General features: G+C 43.8%; 1 protein-coding gene across 7 annotated transcripts in view; it reads left to right on the top strand.

The window, feature by feature from the left end:
• Positions 1 to 22,897, top strand: part of st18 (ST18 C2H2C-type zinc finger transcription factor) — a 476,845-nt gene that overhangs the window by 262,251 nt on the left and 191,697 nt on the right. For all 7 annotated transcript variants that reach the window (XM_068031828.1, XM_068031829.1, XM_068031824.1 and 4 more), the window contains exons 4-5: positions 5,263 to 5,369; positions 8,571 to 8,625. In XM_068031828.1, the coding sequence (XP_067887929.1) occupies positions 5,263 to 5,369; positions 8,571 to 8,625 (162 nt within the window). The remainder of the gene's footprint in view (positions 1 to 5,262; positions 5,370 to 8,570; positions 8,626 to 22,897) is intronic.

Below are 22,897 nucleotides of genomic sequence, written 5' to 3'. Positions count from 1 at the left end.
TCACTGGTACCAGACCCACCGGCCGTCCATGTCTCCGCTTTAAAGACGTCTGCAAACGCGACATGAAGTCCTGTGACATTGATCACAAGTCATGGGAGTCAGTTGCCAGTGATCGCCAGAGCTGGCGGGCAACCATAAAGGCGGGGCTAAAGCATGGCGAGTCGAAGAGACTTAGCAGTTGGCAGGAAAAAAGACAGAAGCGCAAGGAGAGAGCCAACCGTGGAACAGCCCCAACAACCAATTTTATCTGCAGCACCTGTGGAAGAGTCTGTCATTCTAGAATTGGCCTTTATAGCCACTCCAGGTGCTGCTTCACAAACCACTGACCACCTCCAGGCGCTTACTCATTGTCTCCCGAGACAAGGAGGCCAAAGAAGTCCATAATGGTAGCACTGCTTGCTGCCACATGAGCAGGATACAGAGATGTAGAGTTCAGCTGAAAAGATTAATAAACTGAGCCATATCCCATATCTCCCACAGTTCAGAGAATCATACAAGATAGGAGGAGGCCATTCAGCCCATAAGACCTGTGCCAGCTCATTGTAAAAGCTATCCAATCAATTCCACTCCCCTGCAGCCCTGCAAATCTTTCCTTTTCGAGTGTATATCCAATTCTTTTTGAAATTACTTTTGAATCTGCTTCCATTGCCCTTTCAGGTAGTGCATTCCAGCTTGTAACAATTGCTGCTTAAAAAGAAATCCTCCACATCTCCCCTCTGGTTCTTTTGCCAATTACCTCAAACCTGCGTCCTATGGTTACTGGCTCACCTACCAGTGGAAACTATTTCTGCCGAAAAATTGTTGCTACTTATTATTACTTTGAATAAAATTATCTATATTTTCGAATATTTGGAGGAAGCAGCTAAGGTATTTGTACAGCTTTAAGGAAGGCTGTGACCTCCCTGGCTTTCCTGCAGAGTTCCATAGATTCAATGGGCTGAATTTTACACCGCCCCAGTGGGTCGGATGGTGACGTGGGGGTGGCGTAAGATTGAGCGAGAGGCTCCGGGAGGCCTATCCACCCCGCTTCTGCCTCTGGCCAAGTTTACGGCGTCGGGTGGGGGATGGGAAATGGCCCACCCGCCCGAGGCTAATCAAGGCCCTTAAGTGGTCACTTAACGCCCACTTAAGGGCCCTCACCCGCCTCCACAGGTATTTTACCCGTGGCAAGTGGGCGTGCTGGGGACGTGAAAGGCCGCCCAGCTATAGCTGCTGGCCTAGTCACGCCACGGGGGGGGTGCCATGGCAATCAGGCACAGGGTGCCCGATTGAGGACCGCCCCCGCCTCCCAACCCCCCCCCCCAAATGACCTCTCCAGCCTCACCAGGAAAGGACCAATTGCCCTGGTGAGGCAAGCCCCTACTTACCTTTCCTCCTGGATCCATGGCATCAGCTGGGCTGCAGTCCCAGCAGTGGCCACCACTCTCGGTAGCACTGCTGGGACTAAGAGCTGCCAGCCCACTGATTGGCCGGCAGCTCACTGAGGCGGGACCTCCTCCCTCAAGTGGGTAGAAGTGCAGCATTGGGACAATTAAAGCCCGGGGACCCGTAAAATGCGGGACGGATCCCCGGGCTAATCGGACGCTGGTTCACCACCGACTTTCATGGCAGTGGCGAATTCCCATCCACCTAAGGTAAGATCCAGTCCAATGTGAAATTACACTGGAATTTATGTTGATCAACTCATTAATATTTGGTGATTTAAATAACTGTTCTGAGGAATTTTGACACTGGGGGTTGGATTTTAAAGCCTCTCCGACTCCGGGAATGGTGGAGGGGGGCAATGACAATTGCAAGGGAGGAGGCCCGCCATCGATCCCGATGCCGGCAGGCCCCATACCAATCTCGGCAGCGGCGACGAGACTTTGTGGCTGCTGCTCAGCCACTCGGCGACGGGACCCATATTAACATATATTAGTGGCTACTTACCGCTATTGAATATGCAGGCCACAGCGATTCTGCCAGCAGGTTGGTATCTTCATTCAGGCGGCCAGCAATGCCGTGCATTCGAATCCACGTTTGGGGAAATGAGGCGCAACTCCTGTGGGGATGGGGGCGAAGGAGCATTTCTCATTGCGGGAGGGGGGAGCGGGGTCAAACTACTTGGATTGGTTGCGGGTGTGATGGGAAGGGGTAAAGGAGAAAGGGTCTGAAGTTGGTACGAGGGAGAAATGGGTGAAATGAAGTTTAATGCTATTGAGCGGGGGTGGGGGTGGAGGGAATTGCTGGGAGAGGCCATGGGAGGACTCTTCAATTCATTTTTTACAATTTACAATAACTGGCCCTTTAAAAATTTAAATGCTCAGTTAGGGCTCTAACCCTTTTAAAATGGCATCAGCATCTGTGCATTGGTGCCGGACGCCATCACCGGCAACGGTATGCCCACCCCCTCCACGTCATCAGGTGGGCAGCCGGCCTGGACATGGTAATGAGTCGCCACATTTGGAATCGCAACGGCTCCACGACGTGGGCCCTGTGCGTATGGCCCGCAAATTTCGGCGCCGAGCTCTTAAAATGCAACCCTGGATGTATTAATATCAAGCCAATTTATGTGAATGAAACAGAACTTACCCTGGAATAAGTGCAAACAATGCACTAAGTCTGAAGCAACCATTCAAATTTGACTTTAGCTTTCTGAGAGCAAGTCCATTGATCTTTATCCTTTATTCCTTTGCTTTTTATTTGTATTTTTGCAATCTAGCAAGTGATACCATATTCAACAAGCTGATGCTGCTTTGTGGATTGTATTTTATTCAGAATTTTTGTCGCATTTGCAATTGAAAGAACAGTGTTCTAAATAATGAACTAAAGATCAACAGCATGAAAACTGTTTGGATGCTAACTGTTATTGTCCCAGTACCACCAGTAACTAGCATCAGCAATAAACAAGGGTTTGGTCCCTTACAGCTACTCCTCAAATCCAAATGATTTGGGCACATTTTTCTAAGACCTGTGTTGCAGATTAGGTAACACATGTGGACTATATCTCATTATTAATAGTCTGATGTGGGGCGGTTTAGTGCTGAGTTCTTGACTATGCTAGGAGTCCTTGTATGGTATTTTGTCTGAACATGACATTAAAAAAATACTCCTCTAGCACTGTATTCTTTAATTGTCCATTTCAGTGGTCCTAAGATGGCACCACAGTCTCCAGCATTTTGCAGTGATCAAGAAGTGGACTATATAAAGTATTGATTCAAGTTAATAAGGTTCTTGAAACAGCCTACCAGGTTCTTGGCTTTATGAATCGAAGCATTGGGTAAAACAACAAGGAAATTACGATAAATATTTATAAATCGCTGGTTAGGTGTCAGCTAGAGTATTAAGACCAATTCTGGTCATTATTTATAGGACCTTCCATTCTCTGCTGTTTTAATGGGCATTAAATTATGTAAAATAAACAGGTATATTTGTGGGCGGCACAGTGGTTAGCACCGCAGCCTCACAGCTCCAGGGGACCCAGGTTCAATTCTGGGTACTGCCTGTGCGGAGTTTGCAAGTTTTCCCTGTGTCTGCGTGGGTTTTCGCCGGCTGCTCCGGTTTCCTCCCACATCCAAAAACTTGCAGGTGATAGGTAAATTGGCTGTTGTAAATTGCCCCTCGTGTAGGTAGGTGATAGGGAATATGGGATTACTGTAGGGTTAGTATAAATGGGTGGTTGTTGGTCGGCACAGACTCGGTGGGCCGAAGGGCCTGTTTCAGTGCTGTATCTCTAAAATAAAAAATAAAAAATATCCTGTGTTAAAATAACAGGCAAAGGATTGCCACAGAATCATACAGCACAGAAGGAGGGCATTCGCCCCACTGTGCCTGCCTTTCTAAGAGCTATCCAATTGGTCACATTCCCCTGCTCTTTTTCCACAAGCCTGCAACTTTTTCCTTTATACATATATAACCAATTCCCTTTTGAAAGTTACTATTGTATCTGCTTCCATCACCCTTTCAGGTAGTGTATTCCACATCGTAACAACTTGCTGCTTTAAAAAAAATTCTCATCTCCCTTCTAGTTATTTTGCCAGTTGTCTTAAACCTGTGTCCTCGGGCTACCAACCCTCCTGCCAATGGAACAAAACCCTTCATAATTTTGAATACCACTGTTAAATTTCCTTAACATTCTTCACCCTAAGCAGAACAGTCCCAGCTTCTCTAATCAAATTCAAGTTTGCAAATTTCCAGAGTTGAATATGAACTCACTTTCACTAGATTATTAATCCAGGCCTCTGGATTACTAGTCTAATAACATAACCGTTGAGCTACCATACGAGGCTTGTGTTAAGCATGAATCATTCGCAGGCTAATAAATCTAAACGTAATTAAGAGACACTAGATTGAAGCACCAGATTTTTAAAAAAACAGGATTAGTGTGATACACTGAAGTAGCCTCCCCTTCCTACTTTGGCTGGTACTAAAGCAGCAAGATGTATGTTACATATGGCAATACCCTGAAAATTGAGATTAAGGCATGCAATGCTTTGAATACCACACTTATTACAGATACTGATGCTACGCCACTGGTGAGATTAAAATCTTGCCACATATCAAAGAGTAAAATATAGGAAAACTTTTATGGAAATCAGTTTGGAGTAATGTTCTCAACAAGAGAGCACCTCAAACACGTATGAAAATAAACTTTTTGTTAAATCTGTCTAAGCTAAAACTTACAAAGATTGTGAAGATTGTAGATTTCTTTCTGAACACTCTGCATCCCATTTCACTGAGCATGAATAACAAAAGGTGGGGGAAAATGTTTCTTTCTATACCACTGTGAACAACTGTCCACATAATAAAAAATAAAGATAGCACATAATGGTAAATTTCAAAGGTAGTGAGGCCCAGACTTTAAGAGGGTAGATGGGGATCTTTTTTGATTGCTGGCTGATTGGTCATAAGAGAAATAGATATTGACAACTATGCCTTAATCTTACAATGTATTACTTTAAGCAAAGGCAACTCTCCTCCAACACCTTCCGTTTCAAGGGACTTTAAGTTAAATGTAATCCAGTGCTGTTGTGAGTATTTATCTTGGATTAATAAATTAGAATTGGTTGTAAAGGTAAGTGTAATTGGTGCTGCTCTGTGTGGTATATAACCTGGCAGCATTCAAAGTGGTCACATAGAGCCAACAGTAAAAAAAAAAGACAGACTAAAAACAACTGAGTTAACATTTAAAAAATTGTGATAAAACATACAGGCCCTTTTATTTTTCATTTTGTTTTCTTTTTAAAACAAAGGAGTTTACTGTTGATGTTTTTAATCTTGCAGAGAATGAATTTCGGGATTATCTGTTAAAGCAGACATTGATACGTGGATACAGTGAAAAGCTTGGACACTGTGAAGCACCAGATAATTATAACGGCAAACCAACAAAGGTGAGGTTTGGTGTATTCATTAAATATTTCCTTTGCAGATATGCTCAGTGGTACAGTGACACACTGACACCTCTAAGGACCTAGAAGCAAATGCGTTATTTTTAACTGAGGTTACTTTACAATTTGCTGTACAACAAAATTAGAGACTGCTTGTTGGCTTTATTTACAGTTCAGTCATTTTCTATTTTCAGAGATGCACACCGTGACAGCAGCGATTGTCTTTCTGTTAATTTAACACAGGTGTTGACTTGTTGGAAATAAATGGGATTGTTCCTCTGTTAAAGTAATGAACAGGTGAATGTCATACATAAATGTTACTGGTTTCTCTAATAATATCACAAACAGTAATTTCTAGGCTATGCAGTCTTGCTATATTGAGGATAGGCTTGATATTAAACAGCGAGACTGATAATCAGACTATCAAGTTATCCTGCCCTTAATTTGACAGAACTGCATATATCAAGTTCATTATTGCTTGTTAATTGCATTACATGTGAGATCTTACCCATTTCTTTTTACCCTACTTTTTTTAAGTTTTATTGGGCTTCCTATGCAATTGCTTTCTGTATAAGGCTTGCTTCCCTTATATGTTCCAGTGTTATTTGGGCAAAATTCTAATTTTTGCCTGATGTAAATGTTACTGCCAGGTGAGAAAGATGTCTAGGGTTCCCTTTCAGCCTTCACCTGGTCTTACTGTAACAGGGTTTAATTTTAAACGCACTGTGTTTTTAGCACCCACTTGGTGAATCCTTGTTCACTGCTTTCCAATTATAAGGCAAAGAAACCAGCACAAACAGGTTTTCTTAGGTTTAAAGAAGGAAGATTGAAATTTATTAAACTTAAACTCTAATTCAGTTGACGCCTACGGATACACGACACGCCCATGCTAACATGCATGCGCGATACACACGAGCAAATAGCGACAGAAAAGAGCAGAAGGAAAATAAAGTGGTTAATTTTGAGGCAATATCTGAAGAGTTTTGGTTACGGTTCTTCGAGCTCACTGTAGAGTCCTTGATTGTAAGTAGTTCTTGCTTTTCGTTGGGGCCCAGTATTCTCCTTAAACATTGTTCTCTGTAGGAGACTTTTCTCTTTTGGAGTTCATGTGTCTTCAGTGGATTCAGAGGCTTGTGATAAAGAGATGGGAGCAGACAGGAGAGATCTTCACAGTCCAGGAGCAACCAGACAATCTATGAGTTCAAACTGTTTGTACAATTCAGAAACAAAGTGATTCTTGACAACGCAGCCGGCCACTGACATCATCAGACTCTGCCAAGCTGCGCACATGCGCAAACGGGCACCTGCTCTCTATGCGTGCGCTGCGTTCTGCATTGTCAGGACTGGTTGGTGCATGTGCAGATGACTTCATCTCTCTCTCCCCCCAACCCTGCCCGCTTGTGCTCTCCCCCCCGCTTGCTCTCTCCCCCCCCACCCCGCTCGCTCTCTCCCCCTGCTCGCTCTCTCTCCCCCCACCGCTGCTCGCTCTCTCTCCCCTCCCCGCTCACTCTACCCACCCCCCGCTCGCTCTCTCTCCCCTTATGTTGCCTTTTGTGATTATTTGAGCAGCATCATCTTTCGTCTTGGCAGCTGCCTGAACTGTGACGTTCAGGCTGCATTTGCGCATTGCTAGTGGAGCACTACCTAGTGGTTGCATTGTCAGCAAACACAGCCATTCAGAAAAAAACAACTTGCCAAGCAGGTTAGTCATGTGACTAGCTGGTTTGATCACGTCTTGGATTGTATCACCTTAGCAGTCTCTGGAATGCTCCTCTTACACACAGTACCTGGTGATCAAGTTCCATTGTGGGTTGAATGTGTCAGAGAATGGTCCTTTGTCCTTCCAAGCACTGCCTGTTATTATGCAAATGTCTTTTCCAGCCACGGTTGATCTGTTTAACAAGTCCTTTCTTCACTCCAGTAACAGTTTAAAATCAGTGTTCATGACAAAATTAATGTGCCTCATTCTTGGCAGGTGGGGGCCTAGGATGACATAAAGAAAATCAAACTTTCGAAAAAATAAGTTGGTCGGGCACCACAACTTTGTACTCAGGTGTTACAGAGGAAACCTGCCAATATGATTCAGAGAAGGGTGCGGAAGAAGCAGCAGAAGTTGCAGCAAGAATTGTTTGGATATATTTAGTTATACAGATATAGCGCTGCCCTACTTTTCTATTTTTTAATAACTACAGCTGGCCAGGATTGCATTTTTTTAAATAAAGCCCATAAATTGTGCATTTTATTGCTGCATATTGCAAAGCAATTTTATCCTTTAGTGGCTGCATCCAAATTATACACAGTTTCAATGTGCCTAAGAAATTACTTTAGTTCGGAGGATATTTGTGTGTCAGAGTCGTCATTCATTTAGAACAGAAGTGATTTTCCTTCTCAGAAAAGCTACTAAAATAGAAAGCTTGGGTCGGGTCATTCTGACCTGATTTATCTTTCCCCCAGATATTATAAATCCACTCTTTCGTCTATTTACCACAATACAACATTTTGGAAGATTTAAGATTTATTATTGTTATACACAGCCAAATCAAATTTAGAATAACTTGTGAGACGGATGCAGCAAGAAAACAAATCGCATTGATGCTAATTCTACCCACTATAAAATACACCAGTTGTGTCTTCTGATAGTTTAATTTATGAAGGCTCGTTGTTAAAATCACTGTAAGTGCCACACGTGAACAGAAAGAAAATGAATAAATGGTATATATATTGGTTTAACAGCACATAATATAGTGTGTTGGGGAGTTCTTTCCCTCAATAGACCATAGTAATCAAAAGTAATGAACCTATTATGCATAGGGCCTCAGAGAGCATCGTATTGCCATATGAGTGCAGCACACAAAAGGTTTATTAAAGGAAATTAAGGTCCATCATAGCCACACCTGCTCCCCTATTATAAATCTAATACAGGTCACTGCTTTCAATCACAACACAACATTAGATAAAAGAGCCATGTTTCCCATTTAAACTATGGTAACAGCACATCCTGTTCGCTCAGTTCCTTTCTGAGAACGCAAAAATTAGAGATGATCGTCATCTATCAATAACTCATATAAGTTTGGTAAAAACAGTGCCTAACAGTGCAACACTATTGTTCAAAAATCTTTGTTTTATTTATTCTTAATTTATGGTATGGTGAGCGCCAGAAATCATGAGCAATAGTTTCCACTAACATCTCTAACCATGTTACAGATGGATACAGACAGTGAGGAAAAGAGACTGCGCACACGCTCTAAAGGATCTCGGGGTGAGTTGTTGAATAGGTCTTAAATCACTTTGCTCCACACAGTAGAAAGCAGGTCAGTTCATGTGGAGAACTCCTGATGGGTTTGCACTGAATTAATATTGGCTTTTCCAAATGTGACACATTCAATAGAAAAGATGTATTCAACAGAAGTGAGGTAGTGGGGTAATTGTACCATTTACTGTACAGTTAAGTTAAATAACAAAAAATAATGAGCCACCTAACAGCTTGTTTAAGGTAGATGGTCTTTAAAAATGTATGTAAAAGTTTATTTTCTTTTTGAACCTTAGCTATAAATAATGAGTGCAATTGCTAGCATGTTGACCACAAAATTGCCAGAAATGTCTTTTGGTGATGATTGTACCACTTAATTTTTGAATAATGTTCAAACTGCTGGCAATGGCTACCAGCAGGTAAAGTAGTATTCCTGCTGAGATTAACACCAGATAATGGTTTAGCATTGAAGAGCTAAAAGAAGGTAATTGACAGAGTGCAGTGGTGAAATGATTAGCCTGTCTCCTGGATTTATAGTTTTCCAGTATCAGTTGTGGCTGGACTCATTATTGCATCACTGAATTTAAAAATAAATGGTCACTGTTTCTCTGTCTCAACTGCCGTCCTGTCCCTAGTGACTTAACAATTTAGTTGGGGCAGGGTGGAACCTGTCCTACAACTATTTCATTTGTTCCAACCTCAACTTACTGTTTGGCTGAAGTTTCTGTTATCTCTTTACGACCAGAGGTAGCTCCATATAATCTCCTCCACCCTGTCAGACAGATGATGCAAGTGTTGAAATCTACCTGTTACCCACAGCAGGTCAAAGTGCTGCAGGTCAGTTGATCTGCTCCAAGCCCAGATAATAAACAGGCCAATCTAGTTCACAGAGGGATTTCAAAATCTGTCAAAAGACAGTTTTACTCACAGACACACAGAGTCCACAAACAAATAGAGTGCAGAGTGTCATCACGGGATTCTGGTTTGACGGAGTTTTGTACCAAATTTTGGATCTTACTTAGTCAAGGTGCCAGGTAGAATATGATGCAGGAGTATGTCACTATCATAGCTGGAATAAGAAAAGTGTGGAATGACAATGACCAGGAAGGGGGAGAATAAACTGGTTGTCATCTTTCAACTGGACAAAAGTTTTGATCCAATTTAGTTGCTTCATCATGTTTATGAATCAGCATTTTAATTAAATCCTAAAGTATCCATATGGCCTTTTTGGCTTTTATGTACAAATTCCTCCTGCATTTACGGTACAAAGCTATTTTGCTTTGCACCAATGCGAATAAATTGTAGTCTAAATCTGATGTCAGGTTAGCCCTCATATTCAGTATCAATCTGAAATGAGACCTGCTTTGTACCAGTACTACAGTAGTATTGCCAGTTGTTTTGGGCTCAAAGGTATCTGTCCCTTCTAACCAGTGTTCTACATGTACAAAAATGTCTAATGCCATTTTCTTTTCTGGATATACTTTCTACCATTTTGGGAGTAGGTGTCTGCAATTGTACCGAGATATCTAACAAAAAAATGAAATTGCTGTTTCATGTTTTTTTGCAACTTTTCTCTGCCAGCTTGTCTCTTGAAGACATTGATTTTTTGTTTCATAATTCCGTGAGTACTGGTTGTCATCAGGTACCTCACCCAAGTGTCCATTATTCAGTTGTAACCTCAACAGTACGTTTTGGCTGTTTGGCCAGTGAGAACATCACAGCTAACTTCATTCCTGATCTCACCCAATGCCCACACAGGTGCATTTCCAGTACAGATGACTGCATAGCAATGAGAAATGATCTAGCTGATTTCCCCTCACAAACTCAGTAGTGTTGAAGTCTATTGTAGTGACAGTGCAAATACTCTGGTTGAAATCAGATAACTAAGCAGAGAGTAGAGATTCTGGCTGCAACATTCGGATGCATAGCACCTGTATTTTCAGCGTTATGGGTGCCGTTTTGGGTCCAAAATGGCGTCTGCACTATGTGCACACACTTCCAGTGTGGGCTGCACCTGACGCCATTTTGATGAGGTCGTTAGCACGGGTGCTGAGAGTGTGCACATGAACTAAAGAAATTCCAAATCATGATATCAGTCAGCTGACTTGATGACAGCGCTGCCATTTTCAACCTCAACACTCCTGCTAATGCCATGTGTTCAGCAGCAGGAAGGACTCCCTCACCAGTGCTATCTAAAGGAATCACCAACTACTTTTCTTTAATTCTAAGGGAACTCACTGCCTGTAAGGGTTTTTTTATTCATTCATGGGATGTGGCATCGCTGGCTAGGCTAGCATTTATTGGCCATCCCTAATTGCCCTTGAGAAGGTGGTGGTGAGCTGCCTTCTTGAACCGCTGCAGTCCATGTGGGGTAGGTATACCCACAGTGCTGTTAGGAAGGGAATTCCAGGATTTTGACCCAGCGACAGTAAAGGAACAGCGATATAGTTCCAAGTCAGGATGGTGTGTGGCTTGGAGGGGAACTTGCAGGTGGTGGTGTTCCCATGTATCTGCTGCCCTTATCCTTCTAGGAGGTAGAGGTCGCAGGTTTGGAAGGTGCAGTCTAAGGAAGTCTAAGTGTAGTAGAGGCAGAAACCCTCAAAGCATTTAAAATGTGTCTGGATATGCATCTCAAGCGCTGTAACCTGCAGGGCGACGAACCAATGCTGGAAAGTAGGATTAGGCTGGGTGGCTAATTTTTCAGCTGGTGCAGACACGATGGGCCAAGTGGCCTCTTTATGAGCCGTAAACTGTCGATGGTACTATGATACTTTTAGGTTAATTGATTGGCACCCTATCCACTACCTTTAACATTCACTCCCTTCATCACCGATGCCTAGTGGCAGTAGTGTGTACAATCTACAAGAAGCACTGCAGCAACTCACCAAGGCTCCTTCAACGGCACATTCCAAACCCACGACCTCTACCACCTAGAAGGACAAGGGCAGAAAATGCATGGGAACACCACCTGCAACCTCCCCTCCAAGCCACACACCACCCTGACTAAGCATAGAAACAAAGAAAATAGGAGCGGGAATAGGTTATTCGGCCCTTCAGGCCTACTTTGCCATTCAAAAAAGATCATGGCTGATCGTCGAATTCAGTACCCTGTTCCCACTTTCTCCCTATATCCCTTGATCCCTTTGGCATTAAGAAATATATCTATCTCCTTCTTGAATATATTTAATGACTTGGCCTCCACTGCCTTCTGCGGTAGAGAATTCCACAGATTCACCACCCTCTGAGTGAAGAAATGTCTCCTCATCTCAGTTCTAAATGGCGTACCCCCTATCCTGAGACTGTGACCCCTGGTTCTGGATGCCCCAGCCATCGGGAACATCCTCTCTGCATCTAGCCTGTCTAGTCCTGTTAGAATTTTATAGGTTTCTGAGATCCCCTCTCATTCTTCTAAATTCTAGTGAATATCGGCCTAGTCAACCCAATCTCTCCTCATACGTCAATCCTGCCATCCCAGGAATCAGCCGAGTAAATCTCCTTTGCACTCCCTCCACGGCAAAAACATCCTTCCTCAGGTAACAAAGAACAAAGAACAGTACAGCACAGGAACAGGCCATTCGGCCCTCCAAGCCTGCGCCTGAGCAATAGTGGTAGGGTATTCTATAGTTAGGGGAACAGACAGGCATTTCTGTGGTTGCAGACGTGATTCCAGGACGGTATGTTGCCTGCCTAGTGCAAGGGTCATGGATATCATCGAGCAGCTACGGAGCATTCTGGAGGAGAGGGTGCACAGCCAGAGGTCGTGGTCCACATTGGTACCAACAATATAGGTAGAAAAAGGGATGAGGTCCTGCAGGCTGGGTTTAGGGAGTTAGGAAAGAGATTAGCAAGCAGGACCTTAAAGGTAGTAATCTCTGGATTACTCCCAAGGCCACGTGCTAGCGAGTATAGAAATAGGAGAATACACCAGATGAATGTGTGGCTGCAGAGATGGTGCAGGAGGGAGAGCTTCAGATTTCTGGAGCATTGAGACCAGTTCTGGAGAAGGTGGGACCTGTACAAGCAGGACTGTCTACACCTGAACAGGACCGGGACGAATATCCTTGCAGGATGATTTGCTAGTGTTGTTGGAGATGGTTTAAGCTAAATTGACAGGGGGATGGGAACCTGAGGGCAGTACCAGACAGGACAAAATCAGGGCAAGGAAGGGGAGGCAGAAAATTAGCGAGTGGCTCTGAATGACAGAACAAAGAACAAAGAACAGTACAGCACAGGAACAGGCCATTCAGCCCTCCAAGCCTGCACCGATCTTGATGCCTGCCGAAACTAACACCTTCTGCACTTCCGGGGCCCATATCCCTCTATTCCCTTCCTATTCATATATTTGTCAAGATGTCTCTTAAACGTCGCTATCGTATCTGCTTCCACCACCTCCCCTGGCAGCCAGTTGCAGGCACTCACCAACCTCTGTGTAAATAACTTGCCTCGCACATCCCCTCTAAACTTTGCCCCTCGCACCTTAAACTTATGTCCCCTAGTAACTGACTCTTCCACTCTGGGAAAAAGCTTCTGACTATCCACTCTGCCCATGCCGCTCATAACTTTGTAAACCTCTATCATGTCGCCCCTCCACCTCTGTCGTTCCAGTGAAAACAATCCAAGTTTTTCCAACCTCTCCTCATAGCTAATGCCCTCCAGACCAGGCAACATCCTGGTAAACCTCCTCTGTACCCTCTCCAAAGCCTCCACATCCTTCTGGTAGTGTGGCGACCAGAATTGCACGTAATATTCTAAGTGTGGCCGAACTAAAGTTCTGTACAGCTGCAACATGACTTGCCAATTTTTATACTCTATCTCCCGACCGATGAAGGCAAGCATGCCGTATGCCTTCTTGACTACCTTATCCACCTGCGTTGCCACTTTCAGTGACCTGTGGACCTGTACACCCAGATCTCTCTGCCTGTCAATACTCCTAAGGGTTCTGCCATTTACTGTATACCTCCCACCTGCATTAGACCTTCCAAAATGCATTACCTCACATTTGTCCGGATTAAACTCCATCTGCCATTTCTCCGCCCAAGTCTTCAACCGATCTATATCCTGCTGTATCCTCTGACAATCCTCATCATTATCCGCAACTCCACCAACCTTTGTGTCGTCCGCAAACTTACTAATCAGACCAGCTACATTTTCCTCCAAATCATTTATATATACTACAAACAGCAAAGGTCCCAGCACTGATCCCTGCAGAACACCACTAGTCACATCCCTCCATTCAGAAAAACACCCATCCACTGATACCCTCTGTCTTCTATGACCGAGCTAATTCTGTATCCATCTTGCCAGCTCACCTCTGATCCCGTGTGACTTCACCTTTTGTATCAGTCTGCCATGCGGGACCTTGTCAAAGGCTTTACTAAAGTCCAGATAGATAACATCCACTGCCCTTCCTTCATCAATCATCTTCGTCACTTCCTCAAAAAACTCAATCAAATTAGTAAGACATGACCTCCCCTTCACAAAAGCATGCTGTCTCTCGCTAATAAGTTTGTTTGTTTCCAAATGGGAGTAAATCCTGTCCCGAAGAATCCTCTCTAATAGTTTCCCTACCACTGACGTAAGGCTCACCGGCCTATAATTTCCTGGATTATCCTTGCTACCCTTCTTAAACAAAGGCGCAACATTGGCTATTCTCCAGTCCTCTGGGACCTCACCTGTAGCCAATGAGGATGCAAAGATTTCTGTCAAGGCCCCAGCAATTTCTTCCCTTGCCTCCCTTAGTATTCTGGGGTAGATCCCATCAGGCCCTGGGGACTTATCTACCTTAATGCTTTGCAAGACACCCAACACCTCCTCCTTTTTGATAATGAGATGACTGAGACTATCTACACTCCCTTCCCTGGGCTCATCATCCACCAAGTCCTTCTCCTTGGTGAATCCTGATGCAAAGTACTCATTTAGCACTCGCCCATTTCCTCTGGCTCCACACATAGATTCCCATCTCTGTCCTTGAGTGGGCCAACTCTTTCCCTAGTTACCCTCTTGCTCTTTATATATGTGTAAAAAGCCTTGGGATTTTCCTTAATCCTGTTTTCCAATGACTTTTCATGACCCCTTTTAGCCCTCCTGACTCCTTGCTTAAGTTCCTTTCTACTGTCTTTATATTCCTCAAGTGCTTCATCTGTTCCTAGCCTTCCAGCCCTTACAAATGCTTCCTTTTTCTTTTTAACTAGGCTCACAATATCCCGTGTTATCCAAGCTTCCCAAAACTTGCCAAACTTGTCTTTCTTCCTCACAGGAACATGCTGGTCCTGGATTCTAATCAGCTGAAGTTTGAAGGACTCCCACATGTCAGATGTTGATTTACCCTCAAACAGCCGCCCCCAAACTAAATTCTTCAGTTCCTGCCTAATATTGTTATAATTAGCCTTCCCCCAATTTAGCACCTTCACCCGAGGACTACTCTTGTCACAAGTACCTTAAAACTTATGGAATTATGGTCACTGCTCCCGAAATGCTCCCCCACTTACACTTCGACCACCTGGCCGGGCTCATTCCCCAATACCAGGTCCAGAATGGCCCCATCCCTAGTTGGACTAACAGTTGGACTGTTTCAAGAAGCCCTCCTGGAAGCTCCTCACAAATTCTGCCCCATCCATGTCCCTAACACTAAGTGAGTACCAGTCTATATATGGGAAGTTAAAATCACCCACCACCACAACCCTGTTACCTTTACATCTTTCCAAAATCTGTCTACATATCTGCTCCTCTACCCCCCGCTGGCTGTTGGGAGGCCTGTAGTAAACCCCCAACATCGTGACTGCACCCTTCCTATTCCTGAGCTCCACCCATATTGCCTCGCTGCATGACCCCTCTGAGGTGTCCTCCCGCAGTACAGCTGTGATATTCTCCTTAACCAGTAATGCAACTCCCCCACCCCTTTTACATTTCCCTCTATCCCGCCTGAAGCTTCTAAAGCCTGGAACATTTAGCTGCCAATCCTGCCCTTCCCTCAACCAAGTCTCTGTAATAGCAACAACATCATATTTCCAAATACTAATCCAAGCTCTAAGTTCATCTGCCTTACCTGTTATACTTCTCGCATTGAAACAAATGCACTTCAGACCACCAGTCCCGCTGTGCTCAGCAACATCTCCCTGCCTGCTCTTCCTCTTAGTCCTACTGGCCTTATTTACTATGTCCTCCTCATTTATTTCACTAGCTGTCCTATTGCTCTGGTTCCCACCCCCCTGCCACACTAGTTTAAACCCTCCCTAGTGTCGCTAGCAAACCTTGCAGCCAGGATATTAGTGCCCCTTCAGTTTAGATGCAACCCGTCCTTCTTGTACAGGTTCCATCTGTCCCTGAAGAGATCCCAATGGTCCAAATATCTGAAACCCTCCCTTCTACACCAGCTGCTCAGCCACGTGTTTAGCTGCACTATCTTTCTATTTCTAGCTTCACTGGCATGTGGCACAGGGAGTAAGGAGACCAAAACTGCACACAATACTCCAGATGTAGTCTCACCAAGGCCCTGTACAACTGCAGTAAGATATCCTTGCTCCTGTACTCAAATCCTCTTGCAATGAAGGCCAACGTCTTCCTAACTGCTTGCTGCACCTGAATGCTTGCTTTCAGTGACTGGTGTATAAGGACACCCAGGTCTCGTTGCACCTCCCCTTTTTCCAATCTATCACCATTCAGATAATAATCTGCTTTTCTGTTTTTACAACCAAAGTGGATAACCTCACATTTATCCACGTTATACTGCATCTGCCATGCATTTGCCCACTCACCCAACTTGTCCAAATCACATTGGGGAGCCTCTTTGCATCCTCCTCACAGCTCACAGTACACCACCACCCCTCCCACCCCCACCCCACCCCAGCTTTGTGTCGTCTTCAAACTTGGAAATGTTACAATTAGTTCCCTCTCCCAAGTTATTAACATATATGTTGTGAATAGCTGGGGCTCAAGCACTGATCCCTGCAGTACCCCACTAGTCACTGCCTGCCACCTGGAAAAAGACCCGTTTATTCCTCCTCTCTGTTTCCTGTCTTTCAACCAATTCTCAATCCATGCCAGTATATTATCCCCAATCCCATGTGCTTTAATTTTGCACGCTAACCTCTTATGTGGGACCTTATCAAAAGCCTTCTGAAAATCCAAATACACCACATCCACTGGTTCCCCCTTATCTATTCTATTAGTTACATCCTCAAAAAGCTCCAGTAGATTTGTTAAGCATGATTTCCCTTTCGTAAACCCATGCTGACTTTGCCCAATCCCATTTATGCTTTCCTGGTGTTCTGCTATCACATCCTTTATAATAGACTCTAGCATTTTCCCCACTCCTGATGTCAGGCCAACAGGTCTGTAGTTCCCTGTTTTTTCTCTCCCTTCTTTTTTAAATAGTGGGGTACATTTTCCACCCTCCAATCTGTAGGGACTGTTCCAGAGTCTATAGAATTTTGGAAGATGACCACCAATGCATCCCCTATTTCCAGGGCCACTTCCTTTAGTCCTCTGGGATGTAGATTATCAGGCCCTGGGGATTTGTCAACCTTTAACCCCATTAATTTCCCTAGCACTATTTTTTTACTAATACTGATTTCTTTCATTTCCTCCCTCTCATTGGACCCTTGGTTCCCTAACATTTCTGGAAGGTTATTTGTGTCCTCGTTTGTAAAGACAGAACCAAAGTATGTGTTTAATTGTTCTGCCATTTCTTTGTTCCCCATTATAATTTCCCCCGTTTCTGACTGTAAGGGACCTACATTTGTCTTCACTAATCTTTTTCTCTTCATATATTTATAGAAGCTTTTACAGTCAGTTTTTATGTTCCTTGCATGTTTACTCTCATACTCTATTTTCCCCCACTTAATCAACTTCTTTGTCCTCCTTTGCTGAGCTCTAAGCTGCTCCCAATCCACAGATTTGCTGCTTTTTCTGGCAATTTTATATGCCTCCTCTTTGGATCTAATACTGTCTCTAATTTCTTTTGAAAGCCACCTTTCCGGTTTTATTTTTGCACCAGACAGGAATGAATAATTGTTGTAATTCATGCACACATTTTTAACTGTTATCCATTGCCTATCTACCGTCAACCCTTTCAGTAAAGTTCCCCATCTACCATGGCCAACTCGTGCCTCATACCTTCCTAGTTTCCTTTATTTAGATTCAGGAACCTAGTTTCGGATTCAACTACTTCACTCTCCATCTTAATGAAGAATTCTATCATGTCTCTCCTCCCCAAGGGACCCCACACAACAAAATTGTTAATTAATCCTTTCTCATTGCACAATTCCCAGTCTAGGATAGCCTGTTCTCTAGTTGGTTCCTCAATGTATTGGTCTAAATAACCATCACGTGCACACTCCAGGAAATCCTCCTCCACAGTATTATTGCTAATTTGGTTTGATCAATCTATATGTAGATTAAAGTCACTTGGAACTATATCACTGTTCCTTCACTTTCGCTGGGTCAAAATCCTGGAACTCCCTTCCTAACAGCACTGTTTGTGTACCTACATCCCAAGGACTGCAATGGTTCAAGAAGGCACCACCACCTTCTCAAGGGCAATTAGGGCTGGACAATAAATGCTGGCCTAGCCAGCGATGGCTACATCCCATGTACGAATAAAAAAAAAATAATTTCTACCAGCTACTGCTGCGATTGTAGAAGTGTTTGGTAATTTTCACTGGGTGCTATCTGCTGATGCCCTGGCTCATGACTCTGCTGTGCAACCCAAGTTCACGTGGGCAGCATGCATATAACGAGGCAATGCTGTCATACAAAATGTTATTGAGCAGACCATTGGGATACTTAAGCAGCATTTCTGCTGTCTGGACTGCTCTGGGGAAGTCCTGCAGTACTTGCCAGAGTGTGTGTCATGGTCTGTTGCATCCTGCACAACCTTACCATCATGTATACAGCAAGCAGCTGAGGAAGTGGAAGAGAAGGTAAAAAAGGAAGAGCAGGTGGGAGAGGAGAAGGAAGGGAGGAGACAACCAATGCATCCTTTTTCTGACCAGGTTGTCAGTTATAAGCTCATCCGACTGCAGTACTAGTGAACATAACCCCAATTCTCCATTCAACAACAGTCTCAGATATTACCATTCCTCTGCTATGGACCATCTCTCGGCCCCAATGCTAAAATAAAAGAAACTTCTAAACAAATGCTCCAAACCAACTTTATCAAACAATCCATCTGATATTCCATACAAAAGTCAACTAATCACCCTTTTTGCCTGTCTTGCGGGTGCCTTTGCCTGTCCTTGTGCTCTGATGCAGTGCTACCCCAGTGTCTGCAGCATGGCTGGTGGAAGGCTGCTGACTTCCAGTGGGGGTAATTATAGATGGCCATGCAGGATGACTATGGGCAGATCTAGCCTTAGAAAGTATGTCTTTGGATTGCACTACCTTGGCACGGGTGGCAGCAGTCTGGGTTGGCTGGCTGAGAGGCAAAAGCAAGGGCACTGTCAGAGTGGCAGCAGTAGGAGCATGAAAGCTGTCATCCTGAGAGAGAGGACAGCAGATTTGTGCTTCACGGAGCCACTGCCACTCCCCCTGGGCAGCACCTCAGCAATCCTAGCATGTTGTTGGAGGATGGATTGCTGAACTGATGTGAGACCCTGAAAGCCTCTTTGAGCACTGCAGCCATGATGGTGGCCATTTGAGCCAACTTGTGCAGGCTTGCATGGCAACAAACATGGATCACTATACCTCGTGATCATCCACTGCAGCACTCAGATATTTGCATGGCTCTGTTTGTGTTGTAATGGAAGCTGAGACATTGGCTATCAGATGCCGCACATGGTTGGGTCTGCAGGTGTTCTCTTGGAATTGACAACCACTTCCACATTGGAAAGAATGAACTCCAAACTCTGTGTAAAGCCCGGTGCAAGGTTGGTGCTGGAGTCCTCTATGCTCCTTGACAGTGACGACAAGCTCTCTCACAGGTTTGTCAATGTGCTAAGCATTTCTGTATGCGTATGAGCCTTTTTTAAAATGCCACCCTACTGAGTTCCTCATCTGAGACCCCTGCAGCAGAACTCAAGGGCAACCTCAACCTTTTCCCTCGCACTTACTGCAGGCTTCTCATAGCAGGTGTCTCACCAGTGCATCGCCCACCTCTCAGCTACCCTCTAAAGTATGTGCAGTGTCAGTATCTGAACTGGTGACTGTGAGTGTCAGAGCGAGTGACGGTGTTTCTTCATCATCATAGAATCATAGAATGGTTGCAGTACAGAAGGAGGCCATTTGGCCCATTGAGTCAATGCTGGTTGAAAGACACGATTGAATCTGCCTCCACCACACTCAGGCAGTGCAGTCCAGATTCTAACCACTCACTGAGTAAACAAGTTTTTTTCTCATGTCACCTTTGGTTCTTTTGCCATTCGCCTGAAATCAGTGTCCTCTGGTTCTCAACCCTTCTGCCAATAGGAACAGTTTCTCCCTATCTACGCGGTACAGACCCCTCATAATTTTGAGCACCTCTATCAAATCTCCTCCCAACCTTCTCTAAGGAAAACAGCCCAAGCTTCTCCAGTCTATCCTCATATCTGAAGACTCATCCTGGAACCATTCTTTGTAAATCTTTTCTGCACCCTCTCTAAAACCTACACATTCTTCCTAAAGTGTGGTGCTCAGAACTGGACACAATACTCCAGTTGAGGCTGAACCAGTGTTTTATAAAGGTACATCATAACTTCCTTGCTTTTGTCCTCTGTGCCTCTATTTATAAAACCCAAGATCCTGTATGTCTTTTCATTCACTTTCTCAACTTGCCCTGCTGCCTTCAATGATTTGTGCACATATATTCCCAGGCCTCTCTCTTCTTGCACCCACTTTAGAACTACACCCTTTATTTTATATTGACTCTCATCGTTCTTCCTACCAAAATGTATCACTTCACACTTCTCTGCATTAAATTTCATCAGCCAGGTGTCTGCTCATTCAACCAGCTTGCCTATGGCCTCTATCACTATCCTCCTCACAGTTCGCAATACTTCCAAGTTTTATGTCATCTACAAGTCTTGAAATTGTGCCCTGTACACCAAAATCTAGGCCATTAATATACATCAAGAAAAGCATTGGTGCTAGTATCAAACCCTGGGAAAGCCCACTATATCCCTTCCTCCAGTTCAAAACACAGCCATCCACTACTACTCTCTGTTTCCTGTCACTCAGCAAACTTTGTATCCATGCTACCACTGCCCTTTATGTGCCGAGGCTTCAATTTTGCTGATAAGCCTATTATGGAGCACTTCATAAAACATTTTTTGGAAGCACATGTACACTATTGCATTACCTTCATCAGCCCTCTCTATTACCTCATCAAAAAACTCAATCAAGTTAGTTAAATACGATTTTCCTTTAATAAATCCATGCTGGCTTTCCTTAATTAATGCACACTTGTGCAAGTGACTGTTAATTATGATCCCAATTATTGTATCTAAAAGCTTTCCCACCACTGAGGTTAAACTGACTCGCCAATAGTTGCTTGGTTTATCCTTACAGTTTTTTGAACAAAGGTGTAGCATTTACAATTCTCCAGTCGTCTGGCACCACCCCTGTATCTAAGGAGGATTGGAAGATTATGGCCAGTGCCTCTGCAATTTCCACCCTCAGTATCCTCGGATGCATCTCATCCGCTCCTACTGACTGATTAACTTTTAAGTACAGCCAGCCTATCTATTACCACCTTTTTAACAATTTTTAGCCCATCCAGTGTCTCAACTACCTCCTCTTTCACCGTGGTTTTGGCAGCATCTTCATCCTTGGTAAAGACAGATGCAAAGTACTCAATTAGTATCCCAGCCATGCCCTCTGTCTTCATACATAATTCCCCTTTTTTGGTCCCTAATTGGTCATGCCCTTCCTCTTACTAAACTTTCACTTTTTATATGCCTATAGAAGACTTTTAAATTCCCTTTTATATTAGCTGCCAGTCTCTTCTCATAATCTCTCTCTCTATGCCTCCTGTATTTCCTTTTTCACTTCTTCTCTGAACTTTCTATATTCAGCCTGGTTCTCACTTGTATTATCAAACTGACATCTGTTGTATGCCCTCTTTCTCTGCTTCATTTTACTCTCTATCTCATACAGCATCCAGGGAGCTCTGGCTTTGCTTGCCATACCTTTCCCCGTCTTGGGAATATACCTCGATTGTACCTGAACCATATCATCTTCAAAGGCAGCCTACTGTTCTGTTATATTTTTGCCTACCAATCATTGATTCCAATTTACCTGGGCCAGATCTGTCCTCACTCCACTGAAACTGGCTCTCTTCCAATTAAGTGTTTTTACTCTAGATTGCTTCTTACCCTTTTCCATAGCTATGCTAAGCCTTATGATACAATGATCACTATTAGTTAAATTTTCTTCTTGATCTACTTTCTGATCTACTATTCCTGACACTTGATCTACTTGGCCCACAGCATTCTCCAGAACCAGATCCAGCAATGCTTCCTTCCTCATTGGGCTGGAAACATACTGATCAAAAAATTCTCCTCAACACACTTCAAAAACTTTTTTTCCCTCTCTGCCTTTTACAGTATTACAATTCCAGTTAGGATAATTAAAGTCCTCCATTATAATGGCTCTATAGTTTTTGCACCTCTCTGTAATTTCCCTGCAAATTAGCTCCTCTATATCTTTCCCATTAGTTGGTGGCCTATAGAATACACAATAACACAAGAACACAAAGGAAATAGGAGCAGGAGTAGACCATATGGCACGTTGAGCCTGCTCCGCCATTTAATACAATCAAGGCTGATCTTGGGCTTCAACACCACCTTCCCTCCCATTCTCCATATCCCTTAATTCCCTGAGAGACCAAAATTCTATCAATCCCAGCCTTAAATGTATTCAACAATGGAGCATCCACAACCCTCAGCGATAGTGAATTCCAAAGATTCATAACCCTTTGAGTGAAGTAATTTCTCCTCATCTCAGTCCTCAGTGATCAGTTCATTATCCAGAGACTGCGCCCCTTTGTTTTAGGTTCCCCAACCAGCGGAAACAATCTCTCAGCATCTACCCTATCCAGTCGCTTCAGAATCTTGTATGTTTCTATGAGAACACCTGTCATTCTTCTAAACTGCAGAGAATACAGGCCCAATTAACTCAGCCTCTCATCAAAGGACAACCCTCTCATTCCAAGAACCAATCTATTGAGCCTTTGCTGTACTGCCTCCAGTGCAAGTATATCTTTCCTTAACCAAATACACCAGTCATGTAATGGTACCTCTGTTGTTTCTTAACTCTAACCAAATAAATTCTGTTCCTGATCCCTGTAGGACATCCTTTCTCTCCAGCA

The sequence above is a fragment of the Heterodontus francisci genome, chromosome 5 (assembly GCF_036365525.1).
Source record: "Heterodontus francisci isolate sHetFra1 chromosome 5, sHetFra1.hap1, whole genome shotgun sequence".
In the NCBI taxonomy this organism is placed as follows: Eukaryota; Metazoa; Chordata; class Chondrichthyes; order Heterodontiformes; family Heterodontidae; genus Heterodontus; species Heterodontus francisci.
The sequence above is the reverse complement of the archived record's forward strand: the minus strand, read 5'-3'. Positions and strand labels throughout refer to the sequence as shown.